The sequence below is a fragment of the Polyergus mexicanus genome, unplaced genomic scaffold (assembly GCF_030449975.1).
Source record: "Polyergus mexicanus isolate NDT 795.1 unplaced genomic scaffold, iyPolMexi1.0 SCAF_16, whole genome shotgun sequence".
Taxonomy (NCBI): domain Eukaryota; kingdom Metazoa; phylum Arthropoda; class Insecta; order Hymenoptera; family Formicidae; genus Polyergus; species Polyergus mexicanus.
Genome location: NW_027223336.1, coordinates 3988384 through 4014421, shown reverse-complemented (window position 1 = coordinate 4014421; position 26038 = coordinate 3988384). Strand labels below are relative to the sequence as shown.

At 34.2% G+C, this 26038-nt stretch overlaps 1 protein-coding gene across 1 annotated transcript; it reads right to left on the bottom strand.

Annotated features, from left to right (window-relative positions):
* Nucleotides 1-20: 20 nt before the first annotated feature.
* Dome (cytokine receptor domeless) lies at nucleotides 21-25227 on the bottom strand. The gene is made up of 13 exons (XM_070308616.1): nucleotides 24335-25227; nucleotides 10598-11214; nucleotides 9433-9720; nucleotides 8214-8525; nucleotides 7910-8067; nucleotides 7612-7783; nucleotides 7142-7450; nucleotides 6913-7061; nucleotides 5536-6427; nucleotides 5128-5274; nucleotides 4519-4609; nucleotides 4282-4351; nucleotides 21-4179 (listed from the first exon to the last, which is right to left on the bottom strand). Exons 2-13 carry the CDS (start codon nucleotides 11157-11159, stop codon nucleotides 2764-2766), a joined length of 4566 nt encoding a protein of 1521 aa, XP_070164717.1. The 5' UTR covers nucleotides 11160-11214; nucleotides 24335-25227; the 3' UTR covers nucleotides 21-2763.
* Between the last annotated feature and the right edge of the window lie 811 nt (nucleotides 25228-26038).

The following is a 26038-nucleotide window of genomic DNA, read 5'->3' as shown; positions in this document are numbered from 1 at the left end:
ATATAATTATATATGTATGTTACCTCTATCTCATTAAATTTACATTTTCTATCTTCTCTTTTATTAAATTTTGTCATTGTTAAAAATTGAAATATTACCACTTACAAGATCTCATTCTATAACAATAGACAAAACGATAGACAAATATTCGACAATTCTTCGACAGAGATTTTCTCTAATGAATTCTTTTACGGCTCGGCAAAGATCTTAGCATGACACTGATAAAAAGATACTATTCGTGTATGCTAGATCAAAATAAATTTCATTAAAAGATGATTCGTTTCTTTTCGGCGGTGTGAAATTCATGGAGAAAAAAAAAACCTCAAGAACAAAAGAAAAAAAGATGGTTAATTGACAAGTTTGTTTCTTTGCTTACATTGGCCGTGTTCCGATATTCACTGCCAGTACTGAAAATCTATATAGTGCATGTGGCGTAAACTATAGATTTTCAGTATTGGCAATAAATATCGGAACACGGCCATTATCTGATAAAAATTCTGTGAAATGTACGTTGAAAAATTGCAGATTATAAAAGAGATTGTAAGGTCTGCGAAACAAACTCGTTTCACTGACTAGCTTAAAATACGTGTATACTTGTATATACTATACACAGATATATATTCCTCCAGTCCCGGTAATATGAGAGTGAGACCAGTTGCCGTTTGCGCATTATTCACACAATTAACTTATGCCCGAATATACGCGAGTTATATAGGTACCTTGTTTGATGTCTCGCACACAATTAAGCGCATTATTCGGGATAATTGCAAAGCATGGACGTCCTTGTTAACTTTGTTTAAGAGATCAAATATTGTTTTGTTTTCCGAGAACGTAGTATTAAAACGAATTTTAAGAGCGCTTATCTCATCCTAATCCATTTCATCTCATCCTAAATTGGAAAGAATAAAAACGTTTTATAGAATTAATACAATATTAGGAAATCATATTACGTATATGAGTGTCTCGGTATATTTTATGTTTTAACGGAGGTTTAGAACAATTTACAGCTGCATTGCAACCTACTTTACGACGCCCATAGAATGCAATACTGGTATGCGCTTTTTACCATTCGTCTTATTTTATCATCCCTGATCCTGTCCTTGCTTTTATACTGTACATACGGTAATATAATGCTATTATAAAAAAAGTTTCTTACCCTATTGTATACAATTTTACTCGTGATTGATATTTATGATAATGAGAAGTATCGAAGGCAACAACAGATAAATCATATGTACAAGCGAAGGAATTGAATCAGTTTTTGGACACACCCAATACTTGTAGATGAAAAAAAAACTTCATCAAAGTTTTTTGTGTGCGTCTGAATTAAAAAAATAGAAAATTTATATAAAAAAATTGATGTTTTTCTTGTCGTTGTAGTTGCAGTAATTTCAAACGTATCACTTTTGTTTCCTTTTGAGCAACCATAATTCTGTGACGCAAAATGAATGAAAATGTCTGCAAGTGCATTGTAGATGTTTCGTTAACAACAGCATCGAGAGATCGTTCGGAAGAATATTTGTATACATTTGTTGCTTTCGTAGTGGCGATGATGAACGCAGTGAAGTTTGAGAATCAATCATCGACATAAACAACGTTAACCCTTAATTAATCGCATGCAGTGCGAAGAATTTTTGCTGGGTTAAATAAAGTTTTAAATATTTGTATACACAAGATGCAATCAAATAGAGAAGCACTAACTTGGGATAAGAGGAATAAGAAGTCTAATTCTTAGGAACAAGATTTCAATATGTATAGAAAAATACTTTCTTAGATAATTTTATCTTGAAATTACTTTTAAAACACTCTATAGATCATATATTTCTTATGTATTTTGTTATATTTTTGTGCATAGCATCCTGTTTTACGATAACAACTGTTTAAGAAAGAATTTTTTTAAACGTTTAAGTTTATGGAAACCTTTTTAGCAAAAAATGAATTTCCTAATTGATCTCGTACACCGAAGAGATACTATTAAAGACCGTTGATCCTATGTAAATCTTCGTGACTACCAAGTGAACCCGGTAGGCCCGAAGATAATTTTTTTTTTTTTTTAAATCCTCTAGAAGAATGATGACATTATCGGCCGTTTTGACTGTATTAAAGATAGTTATAAGAGTTATTTAAATTCATGCAATTATTTCATTCAACTATTATCTTATTATCGATAATGTATTGATCTTTTATATAACTTCCTCAAGAACGATAAAATAAACATTTTATTGTACCAAATTACTATTGTATCAATGCAAAGATTATCTTACCTACAATGGCGAGATTTTGAGCGCGCAGCAAGTTTTTTTCCAATCACGCTAAATCTTATAAGATCATCGGTCTTTAATGATATTTTGTCGGTGTCCCAAGTCAGCGCGCTTTTTCATTTGATTATATCTCATCTTCATTAATCTCGATCTTGACATAAGAATAAAACATATCGTTTCAAGACAACGATATTATGAATCTACAGAGGATTGAATTTCCTCCAAATATTATTTTCTTTGGATCGCATTATAGATTTCGCTTCCCGCGCGCGACATCCTTTCTTAACTTCTTTTATAATTGCAGAAGAAATCATTGCTATTTGCGTTTTAATACGCATGCAATATCGCAGTCTTCTATCATCGTATAATCATATGTATGCGAAATATCTTCTCTTATTAAATCTTACCTTATCATTGTAACTTATTTCATTCATCTATGCAATTGGTGAAATCATCTTCACAAGAAAAAAGAAGGAAACACGACAAAAATGCGTCTCTCTTTTTACTGCATTGTACTTGGTACAACCGTCACTTTGCTGTACTGCTCATCCGATTGGTTGATTGCTGTTTTTTGCTGTATCGTACTGGGGTCGGCAATAATAACATAGTCAGAGTTGTCTTTGTGCTTCATGAGGATTGGTTGTATAATGTTCGAATTTAGCCTCACGGTCGGCGTGAAATCTTCCTCGACTTCCATCTCTTGGATCTCTTCCATTATATTTATGGATGGAAACTCCATATTCTCTTCCTGTTGCTGTAACATCTGATGCATAGAATCCACAGATGATTCAGAAGAGCTTTCACTTGGCACGGAATTGTGCGAGGCGTAAGACATTAACGTTTCTTCATTATTCTCCTTAGGGCAGGACACCAAAAATCTCGATGTCTCAGAGAGTGCCGATCTTTGATCACTGACATGTGGGTTCGTCAAAGTCAAGGTCGAAGTCGAGGCGGTGTCGGTTAACGAAGTTGACGACACAGGCAATGTCGAACTCACGAATGACGATAAGGGCTCGTTGGAAGAATCCGGGAAAGATGTCGACGCAAAAGAACTGCTAATATTACTCTTCTCGGGCTGCTCGATCGAGCTCGGCAGAGTGAGCGGTTTATGCATTGTATTTATCAGACTAGGCTGAAGAAATGGCTTGGATGTCATCGTCTTGTTGGAAGTAGTAAGATGCGACATCAATGCATCTTCTTCGGACTTGTCCGATTCAATGAAAGTGCCCAGCTTGTCCAAATTAAAAGCGTTAGCTTTCGATGACATTTCCTTTTTGCCCATGACAAGTGGCAGATACAGATTATGCATGAGCTTCGTTCCCTGTTTGTTCGATATCAAAGTATCATGTACGGTTTCTACATTGTCTATACTGTCATCACCGTCTTCTTCAGATGTGGCTTGTGCGGGCGCTCGTATACGACGTATACCGACAACGCTATAACAGCCGGTGGGGTTGATAACAGTATTCCCCCGCGACGTAGGGCTCGGATTACCCGACAAATCCTCGGAAGACAGCATGCTGATGTAACCGGTACTGGGCCATGTCTGCGGCGTCATTGTATTGCCTGTACTGTCTGCCAAATTTGGAGTGGATCGCGCTAGAGATAGAATCTCATTGAGATTCGAGTCGCCGGTTTTAACTGGGACATACGATTCCCTACAGCGGGACGTGGTCTCCGGTCCTCGTGAAACGCTCCTTTGTCGCAAACTGGCAGAATTCGACTCCCAGTTTGACAGAGTCTCGAGTAGCTTATCGGGTGACGTTGGAACTGGATCTACCTCAGTACCGCTATCGCTGGAAATTTGAAATTCGGTCGTTGTGAGCGATGAGGTAACAGATTCTTGGCCGCTCGAACAGCCGCTCGAATCAGCAGATGGCTGTCGTATATGTGGTCCGCCGTCCTTGCGAAGCAGCGTCTGTATATGGACAAAATCGATATAGAATCGTCATAGTTCGTCATACATCGTCTTGAGTTTTATATTCGTAACATCAATCAACATAGTTCAAAACTCTCTTACCATGTTTGAAGTGAGACCAGGCGGTAATTTCACTTCGATATCTTGCATATCTTGATATTTTAACCACATTCTATAAGAAAAAAAGAAAGTATATAATATAAAGTATATTAAACTATTAAATTATAAAATTAAAACAACTATAATTGAATATAAAAATTTTCGTAATTTTTAAAAATTGTAACTGTATAATTATATAATATGCTTTGAAAAAGTTATAATTTTATGCTCTGTCCTAACCTCTTTGACGCAAATCCGCAGCACACAGTGACTGCTATCAAGAGGATAACTCCAACAACCCACAAACTTATCGTTGTTGCTTGTGATAGTCCTGTTACACAGAAAATATATATTCATTAATAAGAATAATCTTACAGAATAATATTTACACCAAGAGTGTAAGTTTGATACTATTGCATCTACCAAATTGAAATTTAAAAAATCACAATAGCAAGAAAAATCAATATTTTACTGAAGATGTTAAAGAAGATAGTTAAACAATCTAGATATAGAGTAATATTGACAAATAAAAAAGGATTCGACTCAGTTTCCGATTCAGTTAAACGTCGTGCGATCGCAATTTATATCCGGAAACGAATATATTGAACATTTTATTATTTTTTGTTAAAAAGTTGTTTAATTTTATAAACATATAATTCTCGCTCGTTAAATAAATATTATTTTTATTTTATTTGCATGTTGTTAATGTGTGCGTTGCATTGTATATCTGAGTATTGCAAGTACTGTGAATATGATCAATTTTATAAGAAAGCACACACACAAAAATTTATATATAACAATATGGATAGCCATAATGAATTTTGCCTTCTTGTCAAATAAAATACTGACCATGACTATAACAATTTCCTTCTCCAGTTTCAGACCAGGGTCCCGTCAAACGTTCATTATTTGAGTAAATGTTAATGGCTCTAACTCGAAACTTGTTCAGTCCCTCTTGATTTGTAGTCTTACAATCAGGAATGGACAGTTGCGCTTCTGCAATATGAACAACAGCAATATAATAAAACTTTAATATTCTTCCTTTCATATTTTTTCATTTTTTCCTTTAGTTTTAGTTTTCCATTACTTCATTACACATTTATCGCACACGTAAAGAAGTAATGGAGAAAAAAATTTATAGAAAGCAGAATAAAAGAGATTTAATTAAGTTAAATAGTTTGTGTTTAATAAAAATAATTTTCTCTTGACTTAGCTTAATTTAGCTTAGCCATAAATTCTTTTAGTCGCAAATCTTACCCAATTTAGTAACATTATGAATTTCGCCAGAACTATTCTCTATCTCGTAATAAGCTATCGGACCGGCAGGATATTGTGGTGGATGCCACGTGACGATCACTTGGCTGGAGTTCATGAAGCGTACTTTCGGTACGCCAATCTTATCGGGAATACCAATCTTCGTACGCTGTTTTATCATCAATGATTTCTCGCTGCACGCCACGGTACAGGCGGTAACGCTAATGTTATACTCAGTGTATGCCAATAAGCCTGTCAATCTAGTACTATTCCCCTCTTCCACTTTTTTCATAAAATCATTATAGTAAACTTCGTAATATCTGAGCACGCCATTCATCGCCTCCGGTGACTGCCACGTAATAAACATCGTCGTGTTGGTGACATTAGTAGTTTTTACGTTCAAAGGCGAAGTACTGGGTGCTGCCTCAAGGGTAGTGTTATATAAGGGCTCGCTCGGCTGACTCTCGCCATTTTTGGTCACCGTTGTGACTCCCAGCATATACGTAGTATAGGGTGTCAAGTGTTTGACAATACCGCTTATCATGGGTGGATAGGATTTGATGGTGACATTGAGCTTGGGTCCCTTGCACTTGGTATCTAAGGGTGACACAATGGGACAGTAGTAAATCTTGAATCCTTCAACGATCCCAATGCGATCTGAACAATCAAGCTTCCATCCGACTTCGATGAAGTCCGATCCAATACGATTAATCCATACGGACTTCATTTTGCCGAGCACCTTTGTATGAATCACCGTGCAAGACGACCATATCATGCCGCTACTGCCCTTATCCGTATTCGCAGAAATCGCGAATTGGTACACCTTGTCCGGATCTGGTACGGTTATGTTGTAGACCGTAGTATTCATGGATACATGTGTCCAGTTCAAATAACCCTGCAAATACATATCATTTTAATTTGCGCGCAAAGTTATTTTGCGAAAAAGGCGATTTTTGGCGATCGTTTGGTACATGTACCAATGTGTACCAGAATGTTTTCGCGTAGTTAGTAATTTGTGGTAGAGGCATGACTAGCCATTTTGGTATCTACCTGGTTGATACCACGCTATACCGAGCAATAAAGTAGGGTATATATTGTTAGTTACTGGTAAGTTGCAAATATGCGCCAAATATAATACTATGCTTTTTACATATCAAAAATGTTAAATTTATTTTGAGTGTTTAATATGCTTTGAAACTCATGTCTCCATATAACAGTAAATTATCTTTGACGTGTATAGAACAGAACTAGTATGTTTTAGCGAAATAGTTGCTGGTACATGTATCAAAATAAGCTCTACCCCTACCAATGACAACCCTGGTTCAAGTACAAAACAATAGCCAAAAATCGCCTTAAATAACAAAAAAAACAGATACATACTGTACATTGATAAGGACGATCACGCTCATTATCACACCAAAAGATAGTATAATTTGCGATATTTTTATGCATGATTGGCGGCTTCCAAGACAATTCGTACAATCCTCCTTCGAAAGCCATTTTCGTAAACGATATCGGTTCATGTGGCACTGAAAGATATATTTCATGTTAACTATTCGATATATATTTAAATGTTATTTTTATCATCTAATCTTTTTGATATACTTACTCTCATCTCGACTCGGTATTACTATTTCCGTATAATTTTTATTAATGCCGACCTTATTCATCGAGGCAATCTTAAACCGATAGTTATTGAAGGTAAGTCCCTTAAATTTAGCATATGTCTTGGTCGTCTCGATCGGTTCGAGAGTTATTTTATGACCATTCTCTTCCACATAATTGACCTGATACTTAAAATTATCACCATTCTCTAAGTATTGCGGTATCATTTGCCAATACAAATATATGTCCCTGTTCCCATTGTTCTCGACAATTTCGAAACTACCAATATCGGTTCGTGGAGAAAAGCTAGGTACTAAATTAAATGACAGAATAAAACAAATGTTATTCAATTATAATCTATTTATGATAATTATTATACATTAAAATATTAATTACATTCATCGTATAAATATAAATAAAATGAAAGTAAACCAAAAATAATAGATTCTCTTCCTTGATAAATCTACTACTTACACGTTGGTAATGTCCTGAATGTAATAACACCAGGATCACTGTACATACTCTCTCCTGTGGCCTTGGCGCTTCTTAAAAAAACGCGAACATCGTACACAGTATTAGCATATTCCAATCCGGTAAGGTTGAAATATCTTCTATTCAAACGAAGTTCCGTATCAATAATGATAACCTGTGGAAAAGATACTGCTCAATCAAAATTACTATCGTTTCTTAAACTACACGTAATTACGATAAATCAATGAGTTGTCCTAAAAAAAAGTTTTAGAAAATGCTGATTGTAGTAAAATGATCGTACCTTCCAATCTTTTTTATGATCCCATTGATTCTGATACATAACTTTATGAATTACACCAGGTGGAAAATTTTGCAATGGGAAAGGAAGTTCCCAATACAATGTTGCACTATTCGACGTTTTGTTAATCACCGAAAGACTCATGGGTTTCGCAGGGATAACTGAAAATAGTAACATAGTTTCACTCTTAGATGATAAAAATACATAGTATATTCAAAGATCATATATTTCTAATTAATTATTATATATGACATTATTCTATTACACGAAAAGAAATAGTACAATGATTAATAAAAAATTTACAAACCTTGAGCAAAATGATCGATTTTATGTATATCGGTTACATTCCCAAACTGATTATGAACATACATTACAAATGTATAGTTTTCGTACGTTTGCCTGTACATTGGACTGCTATATTGAGTCCAAGAGCATGAATTCTTCTTCGTATATTCTACAGGACAAGGATAGAATCTTCGCGCTCCTCGCCTACCTCCATTGAATTTAAACATTAATTCGTGAGTTGTCTGGACATAGTTTTTTTGCGTATCCCAGGTACATGTGATATTCTCCCAATTATAGGATCTACAAGTAAAGTTGCTTGGCGCTTTAGGTTCATCTGCCGAATAAATAAAATACATTACATAAAAAAGAGGAATATATATCTCTTATAATTACACAATAAGTTCTTAAATATATCCTTCAGTATGTGTATTTAATATATCTTCGCTAACAGATCTCGCCGCGGATTGTCTTTATTCGTATTTGCGCATTCATAAACATTGTCACGACTTCTTGTTTCTGTTTCAGTCCTATTAGAAATTACTTCTCTCAATATAAATTCTCAGTTTCTATAGTTTCTATGTTTCCACAAATACATTATATATACAATAAATGTAATTTAACGCAATATATACAATATAAATTATATGAAAGAATTATAACTTTTTAGATAAATATATAAATCAATGTATAATTTATATACATTTATCTCGAACATTGTTTTTTCAAACGAGTAGAAATAACTCAATGTACAAATTCCACAAGATAAGAAGTTACTTATGAATAACTCTTAACATTATACAATGTCTCCTTTTTAGTTATCTTTATCGTCGACGATAGTAAAATGGTTTCTAAGACATATATATGTCAAACGGTTCACTCATAATTTTGATGAAAAGAGAATCAATGCACTGTGTTGTTTCCACAAAACACCGTCGAATGTCGTGCTCTGATAAGGTTGGATGTATGTACTTTTACTATTGAAAAAATATATATACCAGATACGTATTTATTATAAATAATACAATTCCTATATTTTCTTGAGAAAATTTTTCAGATTACATATCAAGTATATGATAAAGTACATTTTCTTTTATAGAAATAGAACAAAAATAGGATAGAAATAGATAGTATATAACCGGATGACTGATATTATAACTAAAGAGGAAACAATCCTTCTTAAAGAAATATATAGCTTAAAAATATATGAAAAAGATAATTCACAAATAAATACGATTACTTACATCCAATTACAACTTTATTGAGACAAACACCTACGTCTTTGCCGGATAGATTCAATTGGCAATAATACATATTATCACCAGGTGGTGGTAGTTCATTGTACAACATTATTGTTGTTCTATTGATTACAGTAATGTATTCCTGTTCCATCCTTTTATCATTGCGAAAGAAGATCAGGTTCGAAGAGTTTTTACCCGGGAAATGTTTAGTTACATACGTTTCATTTAACACACACATAATTCGTAGTGGGTTACCATATTTGATAATAATGTCACCTCGCGGTACTGTCCCTATGACGAAAAATAAAGTAATATTTATTAAATATTCCAAAATATTTTTTAAATATTAAACATCATAAACAACAATTGTTTATAATGTTTACTTACTTAATAATAGATTAACGCGAGAATAAGTGAGCTCTTTAAAAAAATATATATGATATAACTTTAACGGAAGTATAGGTCCTTCTACATAATATATAACGTATGTTGAATGTTATAACATATACACACAATATTATAACATTATAAAATATAAAAATACATTAAAGAGAGATAATATATGTTGTATACTGTACCAATCATATTGATAATTTCAGTATCAACTATATTGCTGGCGTTAAATATAGATGTATGCATTTAGTTTGAAACTAGAATTTTATAAAGAAAGATAAGAGACGTGTGTTTTCATTATAATCTTAGCGCATATACTAAACGCATGCGAAAGAGATTGAAAGCAAATAGTTTATATGTTATCTCTATTTAATGTACACATAAATACAAATATATGCATTACCTTGAAATTTGTGTGTGTTATATATTTGTATATAATCATTTGTGATAAAGCCAAAAGAAAATTGTCTTTATAAAAATATAAGTTGATAATTTACTATTCGTGTGTATGACATGATTTGCATTATTCTATCAATTAAACTCTTATATGTGAACAGATAAGATATTTGATTCTGTGTTTATATCATATTTATAAGTTATAAAAATCAAAAATACGAAATTATTTGAGCTGATAAAAGAAATGCAAAACTATCTAAGGTATCTATCGAGTTGTATGCAGGATTTACCGCGTTATACATAGCAATTTTAATTATAAAGATAAAATAAAAGTATCATATGTTATATATGAAGAATTTCTTATTTCAATAAAACTTACATCCTGGTGTTTCGATTCCAATTGCGCATTCGTTGGCTGCATTCACTATCAGGAACAGATAACTCAAGACAATAAATATCCATCTAATTCCCCATGAATGGTCTCGTCTTTGTGGAATCGATAATCGAAATATTTTATTGAAATAGCATTTCATTGTCGAAGATATACACAAGTAAAGATATCTTCTCGCACTCTTCTTCTGTATGTGATTTTGATTTCGGTGATTTATTATACAATTATAGTTACACGTAGGACGATCATTCTCTTCACTCGAGCACTGATCAGTTGGACAGACGCTATGAGATGGCAAAGTGTTTTGCGACAAGCGAGCCGCGTTATTTGTTTCGTTTTCTGAAGTCGTCGTGATGGTTTCTTCCTCGTTTTCGGACAAAACGACACTATCGGTTCTAGGTGCAACACAATTGTCATTGTACATCACGAAATCGCCGACCGGAAACGGCAATCTTGACATACTAGATATATTCGACGCACATCGGCACCCAACACGCCTCGACGCAATGTCTGGTCCGTAGGATAAATATTGATTCATTTTATTAGGCATCTCTCTCAGACATCGTATATTGGAGGTATTAAAGACAATATTATGTGTAGTTTCACTGAAAAATAAAAGAAATTCAATTAAAAGAAATCTCATGTATATATATCAATCCTTAACCCCAATATTATTAAATTAATCGTGTCTAAATCCCTTTCTCCCTCTCATGTTACCATAGAGTAATGCTACGCGGACGTATATTGATAATGTATCAAAATTTAATAAAATAATTTATCACATCTAACATCGACAACAAGGCAAGATCTTTCGAAATAAAAGATGATAAAAATCTTTTAATTATAATTAATTCCAAAAGTCTTATACTAGAGCTTCAAACAACAAATGTTATAATGTCAAATTCGTTTATATATAGAAAGACAGTCGGGATGGATGTGACTCGTATCCGAGCTATAGTACAACTAACTCGCCAGTCTAGGAAACACATGAGGAACGTAGGGGATGAGCGTGAGGGAAAGTATAGATTCGTTTATTAGCGAATTTATGAGATCACGACACATGAAGAAGCGACATTGTTGAATTTCCGATAAATCATTATTATATTCCATGGTGTATCAGCGATAATGTAAATACATAGCATCCCTTTCTCAACGATTGACATTTTTATATGAGATTAAAATAATTCCTCTCAAAACCTCTGAAGAAAGTTATCAGTTTTTATAAGTTTTTCCAATTTTTTTTTTTCACTATATATCTTCGTAACTAATTATAAGCCCCAAATTAATATTTTTTATTGAAGTAAAAAATCCATATAAAATTAATTGAAGAATGTAATTTTGTCGATCTTTGAAATTTTAACAAAGTATATATTGTAGTTTGTGAGAAGTCTTCTTCTTTTTTTTTTTAATCTCTTGTGACTAGGAAATTATTGATGCCTCGACATTTTCGCTAACAGTAAAAGAAAATCGCCACCAAATTGGCTCGAAATCATTAAAAAATCAATTATGTATGATGCATATTGCATAAGACACTGCGATAGAAGAAGACATGATTTTCGCAAATATGCAAATGGCAATTTGCAGATATGTGTTATTAATGACGGAAGAATACAGCAGGAAAATTCAGCATTTTATTTCTTTCCAACTCCGATCCTTTTCCTCTTTCATACTGAAATAATACGGAAGAGTTCTCTGTTGGCATAATACAATAGTAATCTATTTTTCACACAAACGTCCCGTAAAAATATTACGCAACACAATGTTGATGTCGCATAATCTACGTAAGTTTCCAAAATTTCGTGCAATCGAATAATTTATTCTAACAGAATTATTCAAACTTCAATTTTAATAGGAAAACGCCGCGAAAACGATTCTACAAAGATTAATTGTTCAATTATGTATGTGTGGGAGAGCTCGAATATTCGCTTTAAATATAATTGCTCTTGTAAAATTTATAAATATTAATCTTTTAATAAAATTGAAATTTATAGAGTTATAAATATTAATCCTTTAATAGAGTTAAAATTAATTGAGTTTTAATTTCTAATCTTATAATAATCTTTTAATAGACTTTTGTGAGAAAAAAAGGACGTGAAATAAAATTTTTCATTCTCGAACGACTGCTAACTACAAAACAATATTTAATTCGCGTTACACTCTTTGAATCTTGCGTCTTCGGTCTCTCTCGTGACCCAGCTCTGTCCATAATAATAATAGCGTTCCGAATTGAAGCCATGAGTTTAAATCGCTATCAATATGAAGGCATATCGAGACTGTACACTTTGTAAATCAGAAGTCGCACAGTTTTGAAATCGATAAAATAATAAAAAAGGAACAAATTCTCTGATAACTTATATTTTTAGCCTGGTAGAATGTATATGCGCTCCTTCGAGGTGAATTTCGCGCGATGATCTTTGCACGCGAGGGAATCCAACGGCGATCATGTATTGTAAAGGCGAACAATCGATATCCTATCGCGAAAACAACAATCGAGTGTCTTATTTGCGGAGTCTCGAAGCACAGCGAAATCAGAGAACGGTATCGCCGGGTTTGTCGCCGGTTCGGCGCAATTTATCTCGCCGATAAATCGATCGTCCCGCTCGCTCGCTCGCTGCTTCCTCGCGACCGGTTTTATCCGTTTTGTTCGCAGCTGTAGATCCGCAACGGCATCGACAAATCGTAGAATAATAGGGAAAACTGATAAGGAGCAGAGGCTCCTTTTAATCGCGTCGCGCCGCGTCATGATTGCGTCTTCGATTAGCAACGTATTATCAATCAATTGTGCTGTACGAATGAAAATTTTACATTGCGATTTTCGTAATGAATTATGTTCTAGGAAAGAGATGAAATCCGGGAAACCTATATCTATCGAAAGAGAATCGTTAAGCTTAATTATTACAAGTAAAAATCTATCGGTATTGCTTCGACGTATTTAAGATTATTAATTGCTAATTGAAAGAAAAAAATTTCTTTAGATATTCAAAATGGAAAATTTGTATTTAATTTAGAATATTCTTTTGTCACCATCTTATATATTATCATAAAAAGAGGCAAATGAAAACTAGCCTTAATTATCAAAAATCGTCCATCTAAATTGTATGAAATTATTCTCTGATTGTGCTGTCTATTTTTTTTTTTTTAAATTATACAAAATTATGCAATGTTTTCATAAAAGTATCTTCGCACACACATGTAACATATGCTGATAATAATGACGTTGATAAGAGAATTAAAAGGAAGACTCCCCGTGCGTACATTTATAATTAATTTTTATTATCATCAAACTTATTGACACTCTCATGATCGATAACGTTGCCTTACGACTCTGCCCTCAAATTGAACGGGATCGTTGACGTAAATGTATTTTATAGAAATTTCAACTGACGAGAACCGCCGTTGGCGCGTGCATTAAGAACGCATATTTTTAGCAAACCTATCTAACCTGTTTACAACGATACACCGTGTATACACGGACGAGTAATACGTGCGTTATCAAAATATACAGATTTCGGAACGGAAATATATTCACCGGAAGTGTTGAATTTTCTCGGGAAAACGTGAGAAAGTCACTCACGTTATACACGCATGCATAAGTTTGTAAATCGAGCAGGCAGGTCAGATGAGAGAAGCGGAGTCGTCGCTCGCGGCGGATTCCGCTTTCCGAGGAACGCGGCGCCGGCCGCGGCCGTCGTCGCGTATTTATATCTCCGCGTGCGCGCGCGCGCGCGCGGAATGACAGATCTCTTTGAAAAAACGATCAAGACGTGAGTTTCGCGGGAATACGCTCTTCCGTGACGTGGTTAGGTACGTTTAACAATACACTGAGGATACGAAGTACATACGCGTACACGGAAAAAAAAATGCTGTTGTTTCAATTAAAGTCTACGTCACGGGCTGCCAATAAACATGCATAGTTCATTCAATGATATTTTTATTGGACCAAATATCTGGATAATTGTTTTAATAATTCAAATATTTGGACCAATAAAAATATCATTGAATAAACTATGCATGTTTATTGGCAGCCCGTGACGTAGACTTTAATTGAAGCAACAGCATTTTTTTTTCCGTGTATCGAAACAATCGATAAAAAAATAATAATACATCGTTATCGATATACTTGTTTGTTCGCAAGTATCTTTTTCTTTAATCGATTTAATCAGAGACGATGATATCTACTCGTATGAATCTCTTTTAAGGATGTTTCGGCTGTAGCAAAAAACTGTCAAAATTTAAAAAAAAAAAAGAAAAACATCTCTTACGTTTATATTGTTTGAAAAATCAAATAAATAAATCCGGATTATAAAAAGAATTATAAATATCATAATAATATAGTTTTTAACGTTTTTGTAAAAGAAAATAGTTGTAATTAATATTTATCTAATTTATGACAAAAATATCCCCTAAAATCAACTGCAAGAAACAAAAAAAACAAACGAGTAATTTGCAGAAAGAGAGAGAAAGAAAGATAATATGTTTTTACAATTTTTAGTAAATAACTTTTAAGTGGATCTCTCTAATCAAGTTTTGTATAAATATTTATTAGAGTTTTCTTGATATATGTGAAAATTTTTATCTCTATTGGCAATGTTTTTTCCTTGTCAAACTTGTCAATAAGTGCCACACAATACGCGATTTTCCATAAGAATCAATACTAACTTTAAATTGAAGGGATCTTCCTAGTTTGATGTTTTGAAAATAAAGACGACTTTTAGTAATTTTTTTAAAGAAAAGTATAAAACGTATTGATTCTAAACTTTGCACGTTTATTAAATAATATTTCAAATATATCCTGAATTTTTTTCAAACAACAATATTTGTTTTGGAGTTATAATAGTCCAACCAGGATGAAAAAAAAACCCACATTGTTTCACCCGTTATAGTCATCTGAAATAAAAAAAAATAAAAAAGATTCTTAATCTGTATGAGTGTGGTTATCGTGTGAACTAGAATTAAATTGATATTTGCAAAATTCAAATTTTGCGACTTACAAAATTAACCAATCTTTTGGTGAAAAATGAAATTTTTTTTTGAGACGCCGCCATTTTCTTTATTTTTCAATATTTTTTTTATTCTGGTTCACGCGATAGCCACACTCGTATAGATTAAGAATCTTTTTTTTTTCCTCCAGATGACTATAAAGGTTGGGATCATGTTCGCCACGAACAACAATTTTTTTTTAAGACATCCTGATTGGACTACTATAACACCGAAACAAAGAAATATTTTTGTTTGAAAAAAATTCAGGACGTATTTGAAATGTTATTTAATAAACGTGCAAAATTTAGGATTAATATGTTTTATACTTTTCTTTAAAAAAAAAAAAAAAAATTCAAAGAATCACCTTATTTTCAGAGTGTCAAACTAGGAAGATCACTAAAATAATTTTTAGATTATTAAGAGAATTATGCTCAGAATTGTTGCACAGATACTCAGAAGAAATAATAGAATAGTCTAAGAAATTTTCATGTTTTCGTCAATCTTTTAACATATGACACATACATCCTTGATTAAACATTTACGCATCAAGCGTAGCATCGGTGCTGTTGCAATATTTTACCGTGTCCAAGATTTTAAATGGCATCATCGAGAGAGGATTGTTATGTCGCGTAAAAAGTTTGTTTTCGCGATTGCTTCGGTGCCTTTATAGAGTACCTATACATCGATAGCTCTCCTCATCGATCAGAAAATCGATCACTAGGTATGATATACCTAGGGTTGCCAGACGTCCTCCAATTTCAGCAAATATTTTTCCCATTTTTTTTTTTTTTTTTCATCAAACGGTGCTATCTGAGAAGATATTAAAGACCTCCCTGCTTCCTTCCTAGACGATAGATATAATACGGTATATATAATAGATATAATTTAAAATATATTAATTATATATATACAGGATGGGGCATTTATATCGAGACACCTAAATATCTAAAAAATAAAGCAAGATAGAAAGAAATGTTTCGGACAAAAGTTGTTCGGTTCTAAGGGGGTCATAAGATGGTAGCATTAGTTTGACCTTGGATGGAAGCGCTTCGGAGAATTTCAATGTCAATCTTGTTTTATTTTCTTTACACCAATTGATGTCTCTCATTTTTTTGAGCTTAAAATATTAAGGTAAAATTATCGCAAAATAAATAATTTTATGAGATATTTCATTGTTTATGTCAAATTATGTCGAAGTAAAGTAATAAAATAAAGTATAAAATATCTCGTATAAACTGTTAAACTTTTGTCCATCGTACTCCTACAACTTTTTATTAGCAGACTATTGCAAGGAATCGATTTATGAAAAAAAATTTTGGTGTTTCCATTAAAAAAAACCAAGATTGACAATGAAATCTCCGAAGCGCCTCCACCCAAAGTCAAACTAATGGCACCATCTTATGATCCCCTTTAGAACCGAACAACTTTTGTCCGAAACATTTCTTTCTATCTTGCTTTATTTTTTAGATAGTCAGGTGTCTCGATATAAATGTCCCACCCTGTATATATAATAAATATATAATTAGGACTGCAATATTTATTCATTTTCATCTACCTGTCCATTCCATGTCCTCCCTTTCTCTCTCTCTCTCTCTCTCTGTTTTGTAAAACTGCTTCGTGTCCTTCATTCGGGATTTTCAAATCTGGCAACCCTAGATATACCGGAGTTATGTGCCATCTCAACGAAGCCCTAAGCTTTTCTCAAGGCGAGGCATTAATTATCGACGCCAGCAATTACTGAAAATGCTGAATGATCATTTAATGGCATATTGCGCTTCTCTGAATACTGACGACTCGTTAGAAATCATCAATGTTTCCCACAACGCGATAGTTGTTCTTAAATGATTTGAGGATCCTAAGAATTATTACAAATAAAGCGTATCTTGCGATCGTATCTTTCTTTCAATATACTGATACCGAGTAACGATAGTTAGATATTAGATGATTCGAGTGAATATGGCAACAAGATATGGATACAAGAGCGTGGATTGAATTTTAAGATCTAGGAAATTGGTGGCCGTCAACCTCTTACCACGATAACGGTGATATTATATTGAATGATTGTGTGCATAAGTTCGTGCCCGATTTTCATAGATGACATTAAGTTACCGCATGGCGGAGTTCTATTGTTTTCGTGTGGTAATTGTTGCTTACACCGAATAGATGACGTTGTCTTATGTCAATTTAACGTCAGACATTGTTCAGATAAGTCCATTTGTGCATAAGAGAAATCATTAAAAATGGAGAACGAAAAGGTGCATTTGCGGCATGTAATGCTATATGAATTTCGGAAAGGCGTGAGTGTTGGGATTGCACAAAAAAATATTCAAAGCGTTTATTTGGACCGCGCTGCTGCTCTCCGAACAGTCAAAAAGTGGTTTGGCAGATTTCGAAATGGTGATTTCAACATGGAGGATCAACCCCGCTTTGGACGGCCTTCTGGCATCGATGATGACATTGTGCATGCCTTAGTGGAAAGAAACCCAAGGATTACAACTGAGGATATTGCTGAGAGGCTGAACATGGATAATTCAACCGCTTTTCGTCATTTAAAAAAGCTTGGATACATTTCCAAGCTTGATACGTGGGTGCCGCATCTCCTGACTGAAAGGAATAAGCTGCAGGAAAACTGCAGGAGTTGCAATGGGAAATTCTGCAGCACCCGCCATATTCTCCAGATATTGCGCCTTCAGATTTTTATCTGTTCCGGTCTTTGCAGAATAGTTTAAATGGCAAGAATCTCAATTCCGAGGAAGCTGTCGAAAACCACCTTACAAACTTTTTTCAAGAAAAACCAAGTTCTTTCTTCAAAAATGGAATCGACAAGCTTATAGATCGTTGGAAAACCATTGTAGAAAAGAATGGAGACAATATAATTGATTAATAAAAGTGTTATCTCTAAAATATAATCTATTGAAGTTTATATTTAAATCGGGCACGAACTTATGCAATCACCCAATATAACAGTAATATGACATAATAACATAGTGATACGATTATACAATCTCGTCGCACGTACTATACATACACACTGCGAAGGCGTCTATGTTTGTCTGTCAGCAGACGAAAACGAGTAATCTATCGTGTACGATGCCTCCCGTACATCACAGATACGATTTACACACTCTCTCATCGTACAATTTAATAGCGATAAATCGCCGTCCGATTTTCATCCCATGTTTACAATCCGCGCATATTACTCGCATTCCAAGCGAGACGGAACCCGTGTTTAAGTCATGACTGTCATCTCGGTATAAAAATTCATCCGAGAGGATTGTTTTTCAAAAAGAATTTATATATATATATATATATATATATATATATATATATATATATATATAAACTTAAAAGCAAGCGTGCGAATAATGATTACAAGATAAACATTGCAGTCAAGAATATTTTATAAAAAAGAAATATTGTTTTTTAAATTCAAAATGTAACGAATACATTAATTTGATTAACATATGTTTAGCAGCGCCAAGTTTTTTTAATTGAAAATTTTTTTCTACTTCAATATGTTTCAATATTTTAAAAGATATTGCCATTTAGATATAGCATTTTTTTCACAATATCACTATTTTTTATAGAAAATTAAAGCAACTATTTTGAACAAGTTTTGTATAACCAACAGTTTTTCTGATTTAAATAAAATAACAGTATATTACATAAGAGTTTTTCAGATCTGCACGTGGTGTGTGCATTTGATGTCTTTTTTTTTTACTATTATTTTAGTAACATAAAGCATCGAGTTTCTAATAGGCTTAATCAATAATTTGAGTTTGTATTGCAAAAAGTATTTTAATAAAAAAGAGGTGTTCTCTTATTTTAACTCAACTTTCTGTTTATGCAGTCAAATAAAATGCATCTATTATAATTGCGAATAATGAGGAACAACAATCTTGCTTTTCCGTTTGATACATAAAAAATATCTATTCGTTGCATTGTTTCTTTTATCTCAAATTCTTAGTCCTCTTTTTTTACATAAAATATTAGATTCAAATAAAATGATTTATACATTCCTTTTTGCACATCAAATCTTCGTATATTTTTATTACATCGAATAAAGTAAATAATATGATTATAGTATTAATTTTTATATACAATGTTAATTTTTAACGTCTTTATTATTATAATTCGAACTCAAGCTATCAATTGGCTGATTCACCATGACGTGGCGCGAGATATTACTGTGTCCTTTGATGTTTTATTTCAACAAAGTGTCTATTTGAATCTTATAAAAAAAACTCCCTGTTCTTACACAGCAGGGTGTCTATTCAAATCTTCAAAAAATTCCCTAAAAATTTCCTGATCTACCAAATATTTTTGTTCAAAATTCAAGGTAAAGGGAATATTTTAAAGATTTTTTATTCGCAGTTTCCTAAAATAAACTTTTTTTTTTATGTATTTATTTTTTAATGCGCGTTTTCTAATGCTTTACATTCCTCCAAAGAAAACACGCAAAGCCACTTAAATTTCATATACTAGATTTGCAAATGTACTGGAAAAAAATTGTCATAATTTTTCATTCTTTATAACTAAAAATTAAAATAAAGAATATGTATTGCATATTCAATATTTTGCTAAGACATTGAATATACATATAAACAGAGATCTATGTATATATTTTAAATACATAAAATTCAAAAATTGGCTTATTACCGATTGCTTTACAATTTAAGAGCAAAATTATCAACGAAGGAATCGTTTTAAAAATTTCCCGAATTCTAATAAAATTCCATGAGAATTTCTTGATCTTTCCAGGTTACAAAAGAAATCCTTGGGGATTACATGCTTTTTTTTTCAGGAAATAAATTAAGACAACCTATCGAAACGACATATTTCCAGGTAACGAATAATACTGAAACATTAACGTGGAATTATAAAATAAAGCCAAGCATAAAGTCATCGCATTGCATAAAATGCAACTTTATAAAAGGGTGTATTGACGAAAAAAATTAGAACCTGAACGCTCCAAAGTTTTCCCTTTTACCCGAGATCCGGAAATCATCTCATCCCTCGCCTGGCTCGAAATCCGAGGAGAGGTAGCGACCCTATTTTAAGTCTTTTTTTTAGCCTGATCTATACAATTGACAAAGGCATTTCGAAATCGTTGCTTTCTTGAAGGATTATACATCACGGTTATATGCTCGTAATATGAAACACCGTCGTGCAAAGTTTCGAAACGTTACCCTGCCTCCTTTGCATACCGGGAGAAATGAGAAGAATATCGTCCCTACGAAGATCCAGCTACGATTTTCTCCTTCGCCTGAATTAAAACCCAAGGAGATGCGGTTTCTCCGCGGATTTCGAGCCCATTTTGCCTCGATCTATAAAATTCCCACCTCTCATTCGTGGCACGAAAACGCTCGATGCACAAAACATACGGTCGAAACGAGAAGTTTCGTAAACGCTCCTTTGCATACCGAGAGAAACGAAAGGAACGTCGATCGTCCGGTTCCTCCGATGTTCCAAACACACCTCGACATTTTACGAGCGGGACGTCATATCTTGTTCTCGGCGAAGGTCGCCGTGCATCTTGTCTCGGTGAAGACTTTAAAGCGCGTCTGCCCGTTTTTACGCGCATTGGGATGCGACACGCGCGATTCGAGAATTATAACTTTATCCACCCTCGGAATGCAGTTAAGCTGTTTACATGCTATTTTAAGTAAAAGCGAGAGATTTAAGGGATTCAAACGCGATTACGCAATTTTGACGCGACTATATCTTTGATAATTATAGAAAAGATCACAAAGAAATTAAAATGAAATTTTATTTCTTTCCCTTAAAAATTACACTCTCACGAGAATACAGCATTGTAATATATAGGTAGAAAATTGACACCAAATGTGACCACTGATTTACAATTTGTAAAACATTATTAGTTCTTTCTTTTTCATTATCGAATGAAATTTTACTTCTTCTTCTTCTTCTTAAAAATAACACTCTTACGAGAATATAGCATTGTAATAATATATAGGCAGAAAATTGACACCAAATGTGACCACTGATTTACAATTTGTAAAACATTATTAGTTATTTTCTTTTTCATCATCGATGATTTAACGAAACGTTCGAATTCTGCTTCCAAAAATAGACTGGAAAGTCTCAGGTCAAGGTATCCCTAGAAAAATCTTGACCTGAAGCATTTTATGCTATTGTAAAAAAGGAATTGTATGATTAGCGTGGAAAATACCATTTCCCGTTTACCCTGGGTTATCCCTGTTTTATGGTTTTACAACCTGAATTCTCTGATTTTCTAACAGAGGTCCGAGAAAAAAAGGAAAAAATCTTCGAACCTCCAGCTCAGACAATATCAGGTAGATCGATATATGTCTGTGGTACTAATCATTACTTCTTTATTCTTTAAGCAAAATAACATGTAATATATTAAATAAAAGAAAAGCCTTTTTATATATAAAAAAAAAGTAATTTTAATGATAATTTTTCTTTGTTGTAATAATTATATTACTGCATCTGTTTTTTTTATTCTTTACATTTTTTAATGTAATCTTTGGTGCTATATTTTCTGTGAGGAATAAAATAAGTTTATATCCTAAAAAAAAAAAAAAACCATTTGGAATGTAATATATTTTACAATATGCTATCTTCTTTTTTCTATTTATTTTTTCAAAAGACTTTTTAGCCAAAAATTAACATCCTCTTTTCTATTCGTGATACTTACTTTTTTAATTAAACATTCATGAGTTTACATTTCTATAATATTTAATAAAGTATTAAATGTGTAATTACTTACCGAAAAATGGGAATATTAACGTTTTAAAAAATGTTATTTTTTTAAATCGCTTTCGACGAAAAGTATTGCGAACAGCGTAGTTAAAACAAATAGGTTCTATTATTTTGGATTCGCCATTTTCGATTTATATGGAAATTTATATTTTTCATAGAAATTTATGACAATATAAAAAATGTCCCAACAAGGCTTTGGACCTATACATATACGCCATTTATAGATATAGGCCACCTGCGTATAAAAATTTATCCAAATATGGTCCTCTAAAAAAAATAAAAAAATAATAATAATAATACAAAAAGGTAAAAATAAAAAAGGAACCACATGCACACCATTAGCAAAGCTTAGGAATACGCGAGCGAGTAATGATTAATGGAATCACATTGCGTAATAAGAAATTTTTCAAATGTACGGAACGCAAGGAAACAAAATGAAGTATGTAACCCCGAGAGGACCGAGGATCTTCCTTTCATCTTTTTTTTTTGTTCAAAAATTTTCTTCTGCCTAAAGATTCGCGACCAAAAATTGACCTGGCAACCCAAGAATATACAGTTATTCTACCACAGGCACTCACGAGGTTCTTTAAGAGTGGCAAACATGCCGCTCTCGAAAAGTACCACGATTTTCGATTTACAAACGAGCGAGAAGGAGAGAGAGAGAGAGAGAGAGGAAGAAAGAATATCCGCACCAGGCTATAAAGACACGCGCACGAACTCACTCGTAAACGAAATGGGGGAGATTCAGGCTACGTTCCCAAGGGATTCGAGAAATGGGAAGAACTTGCGACTTCTATGATAGCGCGCGATTTTTTAATTAATTACACAGGGTGTTTCAAAAGTTGAGGTCAATCGCTCAGGCAGCGATTGGGAAAAACGAGAAAAAAAAGTCGGTATAAACATAGATCCGGAAATGCATTGTTTTCTATGTTAATTTTTATGTTGGCATTTCAAATTGCTTGGCTCTCGAATTTTCTTTTTCAAAATTAAAAGGAAAGATAGTTTTGTATTTATCCATTTTTTTTTTGTATTTATTTATTCATTTTCTATTTTATTAATATTTTTTTTTTTTTTTATACGATAGTCTTCCTTTCTATCCTGGGTAATGCTAAAGCAGTCTGCAATTTTTATTTGACTCTAATTATGTTATAAAACTCGTAAAAACCATCTCTCTTCTCAAATTATTGATAAAAAAAATTCAAGAGCAAAAATTTTTGAAATTTAGATATAAAAATAGCGATAACTCGATAAACAATTCCGGACCTATGTTCACATCAATTTGTTTTCTTGTTTCGGGTTCCCTAATCATCTCCCGAGCGATTGATACACTCTACTTTTGAAACCCTGTATATTTCTACCGAAAAAAAAAAATATATATTGCTTTTTGATGTCGAATGCTATATCAAAGATGCGATTTAAATTTCGCGCACATATAAACGCACACACATTTACACGCGCGCGTTTGAATTCAGAATCTACCAATAGGGGCTCAGTTCAGACCAATAAAACTCAAAAGAAGAAGAAGGATTCCCCCAACATTCTTATAGCATCGCAAGAAAGCGATAACCCTAAACGTATGACGTATACATAAATACAGCGGATCGTTCTCATGAACGCAGGCGCACACACATATAACATACACATACACGCACACACACATACACACACATGAGCGCGACGAAACTAAACAATTCACGCGAGCGCATTAAATAGGATAGATCGAAAAAGATTTAATGCGTACATACGTCCTCTCCCGTAACGGGGGGGGGGAGGAAAGGGGGGAAAAAAAACCAGCGAAAATTATGCTCGATTGCTCTGAAAAATTCGCGATGATCGAACGATGGTTTCGCGTTGCCGTGAAGAGGAGAGGAAGAAGGGCATAAAAGATGAGAAGCCCGGATATCATTGTACATTTTCGGCCCGTACAAATTCAGTTTTCTCCCAAACGCAAACGTGAGGGAAGAATGTTAAAAACTATGCAGGAAGTTTATTACTTACGTTCGATGCTAGTTTCCGATCAGGGATCTCTCATCGCCACCGCACGGAGCCAATGCACGAACGCACAAAACTGTGAGCGATTCGGGCACGCGAACCCGCCTCGGGTATCGGGAATATATCCTAGGCAACTATGAGCGCTCGCGCACGAGAGGGAAAAACAGAGACGGAGGGAAGGTCGGCTATATAAAGAAAGAGAGGGAGGGAGGGAGAGAGAGAGAGAGAGAGAGAAAGAATGCGAACCGCACGCAACGGGCCGAGCCTGGAGCGGCGACCAATGATTAGCGCGTTCGCACTTCGCACAGTATCCCGAACACGCACACCACTCAACGACGGATCCGGATCGAGTATGCGACACGAATTTTTCCACCACAGTTTATCCCACTCTACACACACGCGCGCGCGCGCGCGCGCGACTTCAGACCGCGACGAACTTCGGCCTGAAGAATCCCCGACGCCTCTTCATATCCCGAGCGAGAGAGAAAAATTGTTCTGTTTACGTTCTCGGTTGGATCGCGGTACGGAAACCCTTACGACAACATTATACGTGATACGGACATTCTGAGGAAAGCACGTATGTGTGCGCGATCAATCGCCAGTGTTGTAAACTTGACGGGAACCGACGATCGCACGGCGATGCACAAAAGGAAGATGGCGCAGACGTGAGGGGGTGGGGGGGATAGAGGGGGGAGGGCGGGCGGGGAGGCCAGCGCGTCGAGATTACATATCGCTCGACGCTCGCGTCAGATTCGCGTAGATTCGAGTCTATCGGACTCCTCCATTATACGACGCCGGATTTCTACGTACGTCCCGTTTAAACTCGGCTACAATTTTCAGCTTCCTTTCGCTTTCAACGCGTACGCGCACGATCGTTCGCGATCGCGGGTCCCGGAGATCCGTGCAGCTACAAGCGCGCCGATCAAGCGACTGACGTCACGTTGGTTGATACGTTCAGATACGTCAGGCGCTGCATTCTTGGAAACGAACCGCGTTTTCTTTCGCCGCCGCCAGATGACGCTCGGGTGGCGCTCTTTTCAAAAGCGATCTTTCCTTCTTGACAAAAGCTTCACAGTTCCAGACATAAGAATTTATAATACATTTACTAATATATTTACTCATCTATCTATATTTCTCTTCAAATTATTTTTTGCCTTAAGAACTCTCTTCGATTAATAAAAATCAAAGAAATTAATTTAACTCGGGTTTGATCGAAGCGACCTTTAATCTCAGCGCATGCGACAAAATTACGTGACTAATATATTATTAATATCTAAATATTTTGCGATAAATCATTTACGAGGAATCGACAATGATCGATGACGAATGCGCGTTTGTTTCAGCGAAAAATGAGTGTCAATAATTGACACAGCACTGTCAACGTGTTAATAAAATGCTGCTATTGATCTCGATCGTGATTAACGGGAAAAATTGGACATGGGGAATTTTCAAAGACTCATGATTTTATAAATGTATCGATAACCTTATTTGCCTTACGTTTTCGCAGAAAGTACGTCGTCTTGGAATGCGGAAATGTTTAATAAGATTCTAGGCTAACTAGATTGACATCATTATGATAAATCCTTCTTTAGAAAATTGAAAGACTGTTGTCTCTGCTCTGCGATAGCGCCATATTTCAAGAAAAAATATCGATGTCTCTCATGAGAGCGCATATATACCATATATATATATATATATATATCTTTCTCA

Excerpts from the sequence above, each read along its gene's own strand:
- Dome (XM_070308616.1), bottom strand. The coding sequence starts at position 11,159 with ATGCCTAATAAAATGAATCAATATTTATCCTACGGACCAGACATTGCG. Across the intron at positions 4,610-5,127 it reads AGGAAATTGTTATAGTCATG|GACTATCACAAGCAACAACG; the intron begins GTCAGTATTTTA and ends TCTGTGTAACAG. Across the intron at positions 4,180-4,281 it reads CTGGTCTCACTTCAAACATG|ACGCTGCTTCGCAAGGACGG; the intron begins GTAAGAGAGTTT and ends GTCCATATACAG.